Source organism: Corvus kubaryi, unplaced genomic scaffold (assembly GCF_017639235.1).
Source record: "Corvus kubaryi isolate FWS band 111438036 unplaced genomic scaffold, C.kubaryi_AGA036_p1.0 37352, whole genome shotgun sequence".
NCBI classification, from domain to species: domain Eukaryota; kingdom Metazoa; phylum Chordata; class Aves; order Passeriformes; family Corvidae; genus Corvus; species Corvus kubaryi.
Window position 1 is genome coordinate 3,677,724 of NW_024581114.1, and position 15,439 is coordinate 3,693,162.

General features: G+C 48.8%; 1 protein-coding gene across 5 annotated transcripts in view; it reads right to left on the reverse strand.

The window, feature by feature from the left end:
- The window catches only part of CASZ1 (castor zinc finger 1), a 164,756-nt gene extending 149,640 nt beyond the window's left edge, over nt 1-15,116 (reverse strand). For all 5 annotated transcript variants that reach the window (XM_042032196.1, XM_042032200.1, XM_042032198.1 and 2 more), the window contains exon 1: nt 14,973-15,116. In XM_042032196.1, the coding sequence (XP_041888130.1) occupies nt 14,973-15,006 (34 nt within the window). In that variant the 5' untranslated portion in view covers nt 15,007-15,116. The remainder of the gene's footprint in view (nt 1-14,972) is intronic.
- Between the last annotated feature and the right edge of the window lie 323 nt (nt 15,117-15,439).

Genomic DNA, 15,439 nt, shown 5'->3' on the forward strand with positions numbered 1-15,439 from the left:
AGAGCAGAGCATGGGCTCTCAGATAACACAGAAGTACTGCAGGTGAGTTCTGGGCCAGGTGATTCTGGCATGTGGGCCACCTCCCACCCAGACGGCCCCATGGACCACAAAGGGAACACAGGAGCCCATGGTCCTTCTCAGTGTGAGGAAAGGCACAGATGTGCTGGGTAAAGGGCTTAGGTGCCAAGCAATGAGGGAACTGAGCCCACAGAAACTCTGAGACACCAGAGCAGAACAGGCACAGCTGCTTACAGACAAGCTGGTCTTGCAGTTCAGGTTCCTCCCAGCCCATTTGGACTATGTCATGGGAAAACCTCTGCACAGAGGGAAGCCTCTGCAACTTGGAACAAGCAGTGCTCCTGGCCCTCTGAAGATGGGGCAAAAAGGGTTCTGGGTCCTCCTTTTCTCTGCAGAACAAGGGGCTTGGTGAGAGTGAAGGTGGAGAAGAAAGCACAGAGGCAGGAGACAGCACTGGGAAGAATTATCAGTGATGGAAGAGAATGTGGCACTGAGCCATGGATGGGATAGGAAAGGGCATGGATTCACAGGGCTATAGAGAAATTTTAAACCAAGACATGGGCCCCAGCTCAATCAAAACTTTGTTCAGTAAAGAAGTTAATTGCTGAGGAACCAAATAAAAGAAACCCCACAGGCTGAAAACTGCTCAGAGTCTTTAATTAGCCAAAAAGTGAAAGTGGTTACAGGAAAATGAGAGTGCAAGAGGGGATCCCAAGGGAGTACTTATGCTACTCCCCCTTCTCTCCTTCATCACCAAACAGCCCAGTGTAGGGCCATGGTAGCAGCCTCTTTGATAGCTTTTGGGATTGGTTTCTTTTGAGTATCCAGAAGATGAGAGCCCCAGCCAGTCAAACTCAGATTTGAATCAGGCATCTAGTAAGCCCAGGGGTTCTAGAGCCTTCTGTTCAACCCCGCACCAGTGCCCTCCCCTATTTGCATTGGGACAGCTGGTTCTCTGGCCCCCTTAGGGCCAAGTAAAATAAATTATCCCTAGGGCAAAACCCTCAAAAAAAAAAAAAAAAAAAAAAAAAAAAAAAAAAAAAAAGCTACAGGTTGGAAGCAGCTTGTTCTTTAACAAGCTAAAGGATCATCCACACAAATGTACCCATTTCTTCTAAATTCCACCAAAAAATTCACACTTCTTCCTAATCCCTACACAGGCTGGCAACTGTCTGAACAGTCACATGGAATTCCAAGTGCCCAGTAACTTGCCAGCCATTTCTTCTACTGCTTTAAGAAGAAAGCAAAGTGAAGATGAGAGAAGAAGTGACTGAGTGGTTTAGCTTTTCTGCTACCCCCACATACAGTTCACACCTTGCCGTTTAATTCCTGCTCAAGGCAACTGGACTGGGTTTGGCGTCTCACCCACACAATTCTCCTCATTCTGCTTTCTGCGAAAGGCTCAGTCTCTGCAGTGAAAGCTCTCCAGTCCATACAAGCAACACACAGACTCACTCTATGCCCACATGGAACAAAAGAAGGACACAACCTGGAATCAGGGAGCAAGAGCCAACAACGCTGGTACATAACCTGTGAATGGCACTGGAATATGTGACCACCCCTAGGAGCTGGTTATGGATCCTGCAGTCAGCCAAGCTAAGAGCCTTCCCAGAGTAATGATTTCATGCATGAAAATAAATAATAATAAAAGAAAGACTCCCAAGAAGAGCATACATGAGAAAATAACATGTTATGGAGGAAGCATCCAGCCCATCCTGATTTCCAGGCTGATTCCACCTTGCTCCAGCCTACCCCCTCTCCTGGGGCCTATCTAGCTGGGAAATCGCAGATAATCAGGGAGGCTGTTCCAGCCAATTTCCTTCAGGGAACCTGCAACTTCCTCCTGGGACTGTCCTCCTGCTGGCTTATTACTCCCTCACAGAAGAAAGTGAGGGCCACAGTCTTTCCCAGAACTGGCTCTACTTTTGCTCTTCTCTCTGAGGCAGCACTGAGGGTCACAAATATGACACATGGGGTTTGGACAGAGGTAGTGAAGTGGAGGAGGGCTTGAGGAATGAGACTGGTAACAGTATGAAACAGGGTAAACACAGGCGTTATGCAAAGAGAGAGAAGGAGGGAGGTACTCCAGGAGGCTGTAAATTCATGTTTGTAATTACTTCCTCATGTTTTTCAGCACTCCTCAGTCAAGTTTGATTAAAATTCCTTCCAAGGGAAGACACTCCATAGAGAGAGAGCTGCAACGGAACAGGCAGCTTGTAGAGCTTGCAGAATTGCTGGGGTGGGCACTAATAGCAGTAGTTTGGGAGCTGGGTATGGATCAGCTTCCCCCCCAGCATGGCTCCATGCCCTGTGGGAAGCCACTCTTTGGACACAGAGCACCAGTTCAGGTCTGCCTGTTCTCATACTGTCAGTGTATGAAATAGGAAACGGCTCCCTCAGCCCTCAGACACAGAGCTGACGTGAGACAGCTTCCACAATAACCTTCCAAAGTGGCAAAGAGTGTCCTCCCAGGAGCATGTAACAATTTCCTATGAAACATATGCCTCAGCAGATGGGGGAAGCTTATGCTTCCTTCCACCCAAGAGTCCCTTACACAGGGGCTATTCCTCTCCATAGTGAAAAGCAGGGCTCAAGACATCACATCCTTGTTGGGTTATTCAGGGGAGAGAAAGCCCAAGATCTGCCAGATGACAGTAACTAATGTGTAACAGAAATCCTTCCAAAAGAATGAAAAGGAAGCACAGTAATAGAGTAGGACTAAGGGAGAGACCACTTTTGTCACCTTCAATCCTAAGCAGCCTTGACACCATCCTTACTGGCACCAGCTGTCACTGGGCAGGGGTGGTCTTCCCAGTGGACAGGACATATTTCAGGGATATTTCCAGGAATGGCTTCAGGGTGAAAAGCTCAAAGGCTGAGAAACCCCTCCCCCTGCCAACTCATGGTTAGTAATTGTGCAGGGCACTTCTGTCTGATCCATTCCCTCTTTCTGCTGGCTGTAGGAATCTCTACTGCCTACAGTTAAGCAGATCCCAGGTTCCTGCATTCTCTCTGTGTTCTCTGTCCATCCACAGTCAAGATGTTCATCCAGTGCTATGGCCAACTCCCACACCACATCTACTCTCTGAGTCCTTCCAAGCCTCTGGAAGAAAGGGTTTGAGTACAGCCAATTCTCCCTCCTGACCCTGACCCTGCTCTGCCAAGCTCTCTGCAGGAAGGGATGCCCCGGGATTGGGGCTGGGACCACAGAAGGTAAGCAGCATCAGGGGCTTTTTATTTATCCTTGATGCTGTGTAGCAAGAGTGAGACCAAGAGATGATGCTGGATATCATGGCTCTGGGGAAATCATGATTATCTTGATGCCTGGTTTCTTTTGCTTCTCTTCCCCTCCCTGCTCTGAATATCCGAGTATCTTAGTGCTCATGTCAGCTAAGGGACAGACCCTGAAACAATCAGCTGAGGGGCAACAGGCAGGTTCTGATGAGCTTCCTCTCTTACATGCCTCTGCCAGGGCACACACTTCACAATTCAGCTAACCAGGAGACGTGCGACCCACGATACTGCCCATGCTGGCGTGCAAACACACGATAAAGCACCCTGTCTCGTGTTCTGGTTCTGGTTGCTCTCCATCATATGCAAAACACAGGTCATGGAGGTGACTCCAGCCAGCTCTGCAATCTTCTTGTGCTCCCTTCCCATCCAACCCATGCCTCGCCTGTGTCAGAAGGACCTAAGGATGAAGAGAGAAGGAAGCAGAAAGATCCCAGCTGCACCTCAAATCCTACATTCAGGACTACTACTGTCCTTAGAATAGAAGTGCAGAGAATTATGTTTGATGCCAACTCAGACATGATCAGGTTGGGGAAGAGGGCTTGTTCTCCACAAAAAGCCCTTGCATGATGCAAGTATATCAGTCCAAAGCAGGGAGACCACAAAGTAACTGTCTAAAACCTGCAAACACTGCAGCCTAAGCCAGTAAGGTACATTCAGGCAGAGCAACACAGATGAGCATGACCAACTCAAGAGCTGCCCAGTCTTTGGAAGCTGCATCGAGGCACGCCTATGCAGGCAGTATGGGACAGGAGCGTGCCCAGGACCTGGTGCTGCCCTGATGCCTCTGGAGATAACATGCTGGGGATGGAAGTGCACATGCTGCTAAGCACGCACTAGATGTAGGAAAGTGGGGGGACCCAAATGCCCTGGGAGCAGGGGAGTACGGCTGGATGCAAAGGAGGCAGCAGTTTGTGCTGCATGGAAGGAGCATGATGAAGCAAGGCAAAGCCCTGTACCTTGTCCTCCCCACTGCAAAAGTGCCCAAGATGTGTATGGAGAGGGGAACCTCTCTGAGAAACCTGGAGGAGGTTTGAGGGGGGCCTTAAACTCCAACTTCATCCAAGTTTCTGAGTTAATTAATTTACTGTGGCAAGAAAGAGCAGGAAGAACAATAAAAGAGCCTTTGTACTTAGGGTGGGACAGAAGCATAGGAAGTAATTTCGCAGAATAATGAGTTGGGGGCAGAAAACCTCAGAAAATAAAAATAATAAGCTGATTGACAAGCTTACAAGAAAAGCCACATTTTTAACATTCTTAATCCCTAGAATAAACAGACAAGGAGGAATAAGGATAGGGCTGGCTGTCCTCAGACATCACTGGAAGAGACTGGGTTTGGTGCAAGCAAGAGATTTTGTGCTGGTGGCTGTTGTGGATGGTCTTTCCCAAGCCAGCAGAGGTGTCTGAAAAAGTGTAGGGGAAACAGGAGAGGACACTAAAATCAAAGGCAGACACGCACTTGCATCTTCAGTCTCTCTGCTTTTTTTTGTTTCATGCTTTCTATACTACTGCTGTTTTAACACTATCAAAATTACACTAGAAACACAACTGAACAAGTCCCACGCAACAATGGAAATACAACAGCACTTTGAGAAATCTGCATCTTCCCACCCCAGCCAGCTGCCTTAGGAAGAACCAAACTATATGACACTGTGTGCCCCCATCCCCTGCCTTCATCTAATTACCATCCACCCCCAAAACATCCTTCAAATTTCTCCAGATTAGCAGGAGTTAAAAGGCTGGTTTTAGTGGTAGAGACACATTTAGGAAGGGATTGAATTTGTGCGTGGTACAGCCCATTCCCTGTTTATTAATAAGCTATTTATCACTGGTGTTGCTTTTAATGCCATTTTGGTTTAGTGTTGTTAATGAAATATAAATACCCGCACTAATGATGTTGGTCAGGAGCAGTGTGGGCTACTGGCAGCTTTGCAGGAGGGAGGCCAAACCACGGCTGTGTATATGAGAGGCTGCAATGGTGTGACTGCCAGCCCAGCCTCCAGAAGAGCTTCCCCACATGCTCCCACCATGAGACTGCCCAAGCACAGCAGGATGAGGAGGGATGGGCTGGAATGGCATGGGATGGTGCAGTGCTGGCAGGAGATTTCCAGACCACTCTGGCAGCACAGGCCCAAGCTAGTGCCCCCCAGGACGGTGGCTTATGGCCACAGTTCAGCTCCAGCATGGCACAGGACTGCTCCCTCTCCATTCTCTGCCTTTTGAGATCACAAGAAGAAGCCACCTGAGCCCAACATGTCTGTGTGGGGGACCCTGCAAGCTGCAAGGTAGCTCTCCAGATGGAAATATGTAGAAGTAGTCAGATGAGTTTTGTTGGCTTAACGCAGTTGCCCCACTGGAAGAGCAATCTGCAGGCTATGCGCTACGCTCCCCTAGGGCAGCATCCACATGATCCCAACCCCTTCAGCAAAGAGGTGCTCACAGCGACCACCTCAGGGCTGCTTGTCGCTCACGCTGGGCCAGCCCAGAGACTTTGGGCTGGCTCCAGGCCATGGGGTGGGGTGAGGTTGGGGTGGGGCAGGAGGAGCTCACCTGGCTCCTGTGACAGTGGGCCACTCCACAGCCACTGCCTCGCTCCCCGGGTCTGCTGCAGGCTAGGTGGGGATGGAGGAAATAAAGGAGTCTCCTGCCCTTGCAAGGAACAATGCCAAAAGCTTGGCCTTTGGCAAGGGCTCAGAGGTTTGCTCTGGCTCTGCAGAGAGGGCTCACACATGCTCCTCTCCATTAGCTTGTGTCTAGCACCGTCATGGGGCAGGGATTACAAATCTCCCTAAGGCGGCTTTTGGAAATCCCATCTTGCATTACCATTTGCATTACAGCAGCCCCTAGAGAGAGCTGAGGCCTGGGCATGCTCTCAGAATGAACTGTGGGCCAGGAGAGGTTTCAAGGCACCAGAAGAGACTGGTATGGAAAGGCAAACCAGCTTTGGGACTGGGCAGTGGAAGAGGCAGGGGAAAACCTGTGCCCACGGCCACTGCCCTGCCCAGCAGGAACAGCAGCTCCTGAAATCAGAAGAGAATCTGAAATGGACCTTCACCACCAGGAAGTTCCAGACCTCTACAAGGCTCCAGAACAAAACCAAGCACTTTCTTCAGGAGCAAACTCCAAACCTCACAATCACCTGAAGACTCACTGAAGAGGCAATTTTGGAGAAAAAAAAAAAAATCACACTGTCTTGAGACAGCTCTCCTGACAGTAATTTTGTCTTGCTCCAAGTTGACTCTCTCCACTAATCCCATTTAAGAAGTAGGGAAACAAAGCGTTCCCCCACAGGAAGCCTAACTGAATGCGAGGACTGAGTGCAGAGGACGACCAAGCCCCCCTTACCCACTGAGCTCTCGCCGGCCAGGGGCACCACAGCCCCTGTGTTCTGCCATCAAAAGAGGTGGCCTCTGCCACAAAAGCCAACACATCAACTGTTTGCATAAACTGCAAAAAGATGCATCTCTCTTCTTTCCAATCCCCATCAGCACCCCTTTTTCTTCTGCTTTGCAGTCTCCCTCTTCCTCTCTCCCAGGTTGCCAGTGCAGAGGAAGGTACAACTGGTCTGCACTGGGAACTCTCCTAGTGTCCCCTGCCACAGGGAGCGCCATCAATTTACACTGTTCCTTTAAGACGTTATCTTTTAATTTGGTGTTTCCCCCTTTCCCCTCTTCAACTAACTGATTTATTAGTTTACATCTCATAAATTGTAACCCCTCACCTCCCCCTTCACCCTCCCAGATGCCATAAATCCCCTTCAGGGCTTTGACACCCTTCTGCATGTGGTGCAACCCCCTGCCCCCCAAAGTCACCTCTGAGTCCCCAGGGAGCGTGGGGCTCATTTGCTGGGGGTTTGGTCTAGCTCATCTCAGCAGCTAATCCCTTGGGTGGCTCCTGTCAGATTATTAATTAGCTAAAGCGGATCGGCCCTGGAACAACATGCGGTTGGACTTCAGATAAAACAGGACGGCAGAGGCTTGGCATGTAGTTCTTTAAAGGGACTTTGTCCCTTTTTTTCTTTTTCCTTCTCTGGGAGTGAGGGGAAGGAGAGGAGGAGGAGATGGGCTGCTTCCACAGCTGCTCACAGCCCCCAGCAGTTTGTCCTCCTGGTCACAGGGCCATGCTGTTCAGAGCAAAGCGAGCACAGGCCTGGAGGTGCAGAGGACAGAAATGGCAGGTATCATCCCCATCCTCGCCCTGTGGCAGCTAAAACTTTTCCAGATGTTAGGAAAGGTTTATGAACCTATTCAGAGGTATGCAGCACTCAGCTGGGGGGTCTCACTGCTCTTCAGTGTCACCTCGCTTCTGCTGTCTCTTGTCCTTTCATTGCTCCCTATGGAAAACTTGGTGTTTGTACTACCCCAAAACACGAGGCAAAGTCTGTTCCAAGGGGCCACAGCCACCCTCACGTTGAGAACAGTTATTTTAAACAAGAAGCCATCCAGTTTGCATGGCAGGCTTTAAAACTCCCTTTCTCATCCTGGGCAGGATAAAGAGTGAGTGGTCTCATATGCATTACACTGGAAATCTGCAAGAACGAGCTGGAACAAGAATCAGCACAATGGATGCTGGGGAGCAGCTCACCTCCTTGCTCCCTTCCCACTTTGGATTGTTTTGACTCAAACCGATGAAGCTGAAATATCGAGCCACAACGGCGCTAAACTTCATTACAAGCTCTTAACACAGATTACTTAATAAAAAACAGGCTGCTTTAATTGCTTTTCCCCCATTAGCATTTCTGGAGGAGAAAATTCTGATTAATTTGAAGATGCACATTTCCCCCACCCCTTGTGCTAGCCTGTGAACCAGACCTCCTTCCCACACCAGCACTGTCCAGAAGAGCATCCCAGAGAGTGTAAATTGCACCCAAATCCACATGACTCTGAAAAACAAAGGAACTAAGAGCCTGGATGAACAGATGGGAGTAATGGTGTGAAGCAAACAAGGGGAAGAAAAATCTCCCCTCCTTTCTGGTGAACCCATAAAAAGTGGCACAGGGGAATGAGGAAGAAGCAGGCAGAGGAGGATAATGGGAGGACAGCCAGCGTGGCAGGGTTCAAAGAGCAAGGACAGAAGTTGGTAGGTGACTGATTTGGTGGGGTCCTGGGAAGCACCTTCACCTTTCTCTGCAGCTGGGAAAGGAGAGGGAACTCTGCTAGGGGAACATTTGTGTGGAGTTTCAAAATTTGGACCAAAAGCCTGAGAGCTCTCCAAATGCATATGAAATGGTCCCTGTTTCCTTGTTCAGGCTCTGCCTGGATATCCAGTTCTAGGGAAGGATAACTGCACTTTCCCCCTGGCTGGTCTCCCACAGGTTAGCAGCACTAGGAAGTCAGGGACAAGTGGGGGAAGCACCCCTCATATTCCAGCAGCTCCCTCTGGGCTGGGAAAGCCAGGGATACACCAGTCTCATGGCCAAAGGAAGGAGCCTCTTGGGGCAAAAGCCAGAGCCCTGGGCTGTGCTGCTACAGCAGAAGATGCCAAGAAGCTCTCCTCACTTTATTCCTGTATCAGGGATCAAGGACATCCAATTCCCAGTTCCTCAAATATGGATGTAGAGAGGACAAAGCCCCTCTGCTCCATACCATATGTGACCAGCACAGGTAGGATCTGCACTGTTCCACTGCCAGATAGCCCCAGGTAAAACAAGTCTACCAAAAAAATCACTCCCGGCTTTCAGGACAACTGACTTCAGCTCCTGTTGTAACTAGCCCTGCCAAGGGACGATGGCAACCAGGTTCCTGAGTAGGCTGTTCTCTAGGTCAGCATACTTCAGGGACATGGTAATCAAGTAGAAATTGCTCCTATGTGCCAACTGATGTCAACCTTGTAAATCTGCACGTTTTTCTTAAAGTCTGAGATCTTGCAAGTTACGTAAGATTTTTGTTTTGTACAACAATGTGTGTACAGTGCTATCTCTGCTCCCTCTGCTCCCTCTGTTCTCCTGCTTTCAGGGCACAGCAACCTGAAATGCGATCTGTGTGCATGCTGAACCATAGAAACCTTGGTATTATTAAGTCTTATAATTGCAGGGAGGAGGGGAGTAGCTTTTGACTTCTGAAAGGACGAGGCTAGCAATATTGTTTGCTCATTTTACTTTCAAACTCACCTTAGTTTGTCCTCTCCCCTTTTCTCTTGTATGTTCTATTAAGGTACAGCTTAGACAAACTCAGCAAGAATCACAAGAAAGACACTGGGACAGACTGTAAACTGCCCTGGCAAAAATCAGGATAGTTCTGCTGATGAGAAATGCAGCCCTCGTGCATCAGCAGATGGCTTACCTGTGGCTCTTAATAGTTAATATATAACTGCAGTAATAGCAAAAAAGAGCCTCAGCACTACCACATAATTTGTCAGAGGCAATATGCTAAAAGAGCCTTTCCATACTCAGCTCAAGTAGTGAGATAAGCCTCACCTCTGGCACTGCCCATGGGCTGAGCACCAGCTCTGGAATGAGCCCCCAGCAGAAGACATCAGAGAACAGCTACCATTCACTTTACACTATTTGTTCATTTTTAAAATGTTTTGGTTTTATCAACAGATTTCTATGAACTACATTTTGAACATGCATTTCCCTTGAACACTCATGTGCATACTTAGCACTGATTGCTCCAAGTGCTTTCCAGCTGGTTTTCCTTGAGGAACTCCGCAGGTCAGCGTCCCTGTTGGCTGGCGAGCTGCCTGACGGACGGACAGACGGTGTATATACAGTGCCTACTAGAGCTGAATGTGCTCCTAAATGCTAATGGAACCCTGCAAACTTGCAAAGCACTACTATTACTTTTTCAGCCAGCTGTTTCATCAGGGCACCACAGAACTACTGCCTGTATCCCAGCTCAGAGAACTGCTGTTGGATCAAAGGACGGGAAGAAATACTGTTGGATGGTTAAAGGAATCAGGAGATCTGGCTTCTCCTCCCAGCTCTGTTTCTGAGTCATTATTAACATAAAATCAGGTTTGTTACATCAGTGAAGCTTGAGTAAATAAACCACGACTCATCACTATGTTTTATTTTGCAATATCTCAGTGGGCTCCTCTCTACAAATAAACACTATTAAAGATCAGTGCAATTGCAGATATATGGGGAAGGAGAGAAATGAAAGCATCTAAACTGGTCTAAAACCTTTATGAAGAACAGGGCAAAATCTTTTTGGAGGATAATTGATTTTCACAGGACAGGCATGTAAAAAAACCAGGCAACCCTTACTTGGGGACACTAAAAGACAAATGAGTCATGCCAGCAGGTCTGACAGAGCTGATGGGTAAAAAAGATTGGGAAACATCCCAATCCTCTTCTGAGGAGCCAAGGCTGAAATCCCAATGCCACTGAGGTCTACAGTAAAACTGGTGCTTGCTTCTCTAGCACCAGGATTTAACCTCCATAAATTTCAGCTGTGAAGACAGAAGCCTTAGGAAGGAGATAGCCAACTTCATCAGCAACATTTCCAGGAGACTGAGGACATCATGAATCCAAAAGAATGACTGAAGGTGACAGGGAAAGCAAGGTCTGAACCCATGAAAGCCTGGCCCAGTCCTGTCTCCTCCAGTACTGAACATCCCTTTATCCATCTGAGTTTTTGGTGCAGGCTGGTCTCCAGTGTGACAGCCGTCCAGGCAACTGCCAGCCCCCACTGAAGCCCTGGGCTCCTTTAGGGCTAAGCTGCTCCACATATCCACACACACGAGTCCTGTGCTTGCACCTAACCGCACCACAGGCTCTGTAGTCAGGCCTCATTCAGCACTGGGAGGGATCCTGTTCAGCCAACTTCCTCACTGCCAGAAGACCTCTTCAGCTTTTGCCCCTCAAACAACTATTCCTCCTCATGAGTAGGTGCAAAATCACCAGCTGCTGGGCACTGCAGGGCTTCTGGAAGGGCTTTGGGCTGCCCTTACCTTTATTTCGAAATTGACTCACTCCATGTTTCTCAAGAGCCTTTTAAGTGTTCCCTCCTTGAACTCTGGCATCAAGGCCCTTTCCTGAACATCTGAGACCTTTCAACCTGCTTAGATCCCATTGGTGGACTTCACCTTCCATCAAGAGGTTATATGAGCATCCCTTGTTATCCAAGTGAGCAGGAGGTGCTAAGGACCTTAGTGGATCAGTCCTCAGTCCCATTCCCAGACCAGATATGGTAAGGACAGCTATAAGGCCTGCCAAGCACATGATCCTCTTTCCCCTCCTTTGACTTCCCCCCCATTCAGCTTTCCACAGCCGCCAACTAAACATCTGATCGAAGGCCCGGGGGAGGGAGTCAGAACTGTCCAGTCTGGTTATGAGTGAAGGTCATTGATCTAGCGCAGACCAGGGATGCGGAAAACAGTGGAGGGAGGAAAAAACCCTCAGAGAGACAGAAGAGAGGGAGTGAGGCAAGACGAGGGAGCGCGGGAATAAGCGCAGGGGAAGGCAGTGGAAGTGGCTGAAACATGGTTTCACACTCCAAGACCCAAGGGCTGTTGTCAACCTGTCCTTCATGCTCACATCTTGTCACACTAGAGGTCAGGTCTCCCAAGCGTTCCTGGAGAGCTGAGCTAGCCCATATGGCAGGCAATATGTTAACAATATGGATCAGCTGCTCGTCAGGGCCTGAGCAGATGGATGTGACAACCCTGCTCTTACCCAGACAGGCTTTTAACATCTTCCCTCTCCTCTACTCAGCCCTGCCGGAAGAGCTCCGCCTGGGAACTGTTGCCTCCAGCCTACCTGAACTGTGGGGCCACAGGTCGGGACAAGCAGCATGGAAATGCCTGCCTGGCTGTACCTGGATGGAAGCAAGCAGGGTAAAGCCTCTTTCAGACCAGCACTGTCAGGAACCAGGCCAAGCATTTATCCAAGGATAGTGTGCTGCAAACGGAACGGCCTCACTGTAATCCAGATATGTGCTATTAACTCCCAAGCAGGGTGATACAGGAGATACTGTATTCAGATATATGTATATGGCATGTTACCACCAGATGCCACACTTTACAGTCTAGACTGAGTTTTGTAACTGCCTGGGAAAAAATTCTCTCACAGAACATGTAATACATAAATAGATGTGTATTTTAATGGGCAAGTTAAACTCCTCCTGGCAAAGGCAGGCAAGTTGATTTCATACACAGGTGGGTAAATTTCCACAAGGATTTTGCAAGGCTGTTTCGTATTCCCCAGCCCAGCTCAGGATCTGAGCCGTCAGGGCAGGCTGGGCCGGCCCAGCTGCACTTCTGCGGAAGGCAGTATTCCCCTCTCATTCCCTTCGCTGCTGTGCCCATGCAGGAATCCCAAGGATCTTAGCAAAAATAACGCCATCAGTCCAAGCTAACCCCCAAATTTAGCTTTACTTTAGGATTTAAACAGGGGGGAATATTTTGCAAATTCAAACAAAGACAGAGCAGATATTTCTAATCCCTTTCCCACACTTTTTTAGCTTTTTTCCCCCTGCATAAAAGTCTACCTTCATTAACTGAACAAGAAAACCCCCTCCAACCCTTATAGCTCTAGGACTAAACAGCCAGCTTGTGCTTATAAACAGTGAAAAAGCAATCACAGCCTAGGGATGGGCTCTGGAGAACGTGCAAACAGCCTCTGTAGCCCAAAGTAAATTGAGCTTGTTTTGAAAGTAGAAGCCATACAACTTGCTCCAGGGCTGAAGACTGGAACACAGGGATTTCTAGTCCAGAGCATGAGAGATCACAAAGCCACATGCCTGAAAGGCTAAATGCATCTCCTTCGTTGCAGTGATGTTTGTAGAACTAGGGGGACCTCAGAAAACAGCTGGAGTCCAGGGAAATATTTCTATTGTCTAATGAGCTACTGTCCCTCAGGAAGCAGCCCCTGAAGGACACTCAGCAATGCACCCAGTAGGTACTGGGAGGAGACAAATGTGGAAAAGGATAACTGATTTGCAAGAACCTGAACCTCAAGGATCACTTCGGCACTTAAAGAATTCCTGATGTATCAGTCTCCTCTTACCTTCTCGTCTCAGAGGTTCTGCTCATCCCAGGTCCAGGTCAGATGGACAGTGCAGGGTTTTCAGTATCAGGAGCTACACAAGCAGAAACCTGTGACAGGGGTCACAGGTAAAGCTCCTTGTGATGGAAAAATGGACCCAGAACTTATGAGGCAGCTTCCTCAGCAGAGTTTTTCCCCCTGGATGTTGGACCTCTCTGGAGAGGCACATAAGGGTTGTTTGGCAGAAAAGTCACCTGCTGCAGTCAAACCTGAGAATTTGTGTCTTATTTGGTAAAACCTTAAGGCTCTTCATGGTCCTTTACCTTACTCCCTCAGGCAGAGCTCCTATTTGGGAAGCTCTCTTGCCTCTGGAGGCCTGGGAAGGCACGTGCCATTGCTCTAAAAGGGGACACAAGCACCAGAACAGCTCACACAGGGAAAAAGACCAGAGTTCCCTACATTAATAGCTCAAACCACGCTTTCCAAATAAAGCATGACAGACCCTGGAGGTGTTTCAGCAGTAGGAAGGTGTGGGAAGGCATAGCTCACCCCTATCCCATCCTGAAGCACACTCTTTACTGGCAGGCTTACTGAAAGCACTCAGGTCTGTAGGCTCTGAACATGTGGCAAGAACTAAGCCCTGCTGAGCCTTAGAGGATCATGGCTGTTGGTCTTTCAGGTAGGGCTAGGGCACTCAGAACATGAGTAAATTCCTCTGTGCCACACACAGCCACCAACGGACAGGGACAGCTGGAGCCCCAGACCAACATCTCAGCCGTGTGACTTTTCTCATCTCCCCTCTTGCTAAGCCAATACAGTCCCTCCACCCAGATCCTTCCAGTTCAGGTCTCAGCTGCACCTGTGACCCCCAACAGCTTTGGACACACACTGCTTTGCTCAGGTATTGTTTATGGCATAGCAGCAAAAAATAGAGGAACATGATGATACCCAATCCCCTCAGGCACTTCAGTTGCTGATCTTCATTCAGGCATCATCAGCATTTAATGATGTCAGCACAGAATGGAGACACTCCCTGACAACACCTCTCTGCCCCCTACAGAGCACATGTGATGTCATGCAAAGGCCAGACACAGCGAGGATCCTCAGCCCCTTTTACTTGCAGCAGTATGGCAGTGCCACCACGTACCCCCCAAATCCCCATCCCACCGAGAAGAAATACATCATCCCATTGTTGTGTCATACCTTTCTTTGCAGACAAGCTGTGATGGCAGGCAAGTAGAGAAGAAAGTAAAACAGCTTTTAGAAACACGGAGTCCCACCCCCTCACAACCTCTCTGAGTTACCCACCGTGACCACAGACATCCTCAAACTCCTTTTGTGAAACAAGTCAATCAGAAACTGTCCCACACAATACTTACCCAGGGGACTCCCATGCATACAACTTAGCTAATTGTTAATACTGCACAGCAGCTCATTAGGAAGAAGGAGGTGAAGAGAAGAAGCTGCTCAAACCAGCACTCTGCTGTGTCAGCTGGGTGTTTGTGAAGAGATGAGCAGCGATGGCAGGGGTAAACCCAGTCCTACTTGTAAGCCAGCCGAAGACAAACCAACATCCCACCATGCATTTACCACCTAAACCACTGACTTCCAGCTGCTCTTTCAAACTTCATAGGCTAGAGATTTCCCAGGAACTGGAATGAAGGCTATGGAGAGCCAAAATCACTCACTCCAGTCCTACTTCAGAGCAGTTTGATCACAGAACAAAAGCTAGTACCTTGCATTGAGAAGTCACAGGCTTCAAGGTCCATTCCAGTGTACAAAGCCAGGAGAAAAGTCAAGTTCTTTGTTTTGGAGGTGGTCTCAGGTGAAGACAGTGTGAATTAGATGGCCTCCCTTCACTTGGTGAAGTCTCTTTTCCCTGAGGAGAGTTTCAAAAGGAAATGAATATTCCCTACTGAGCAGTACCAAAGCTCAGGTGAATCATGAGCACAAGCAGTGACGCCAGCCTCAAATGCCACAGCCACCCACAGACCTGAGCCCTTGGTCAGACACAAGAGGCCAGCAAGGCAAGGCATCCCATGCCCTGCTGAACACACTGCATCCCCATCTCCTTGTCTGCCATGTGTGGTACTAGCAACTCAAAAGCCAAGGTACAAACCACCCAGGTGACCATTCAGTGGGCCACACACTCCAACTTTCCCCAGAAAAATCCAGGTCAATCAGTGGCAGAAGCAGCCTATA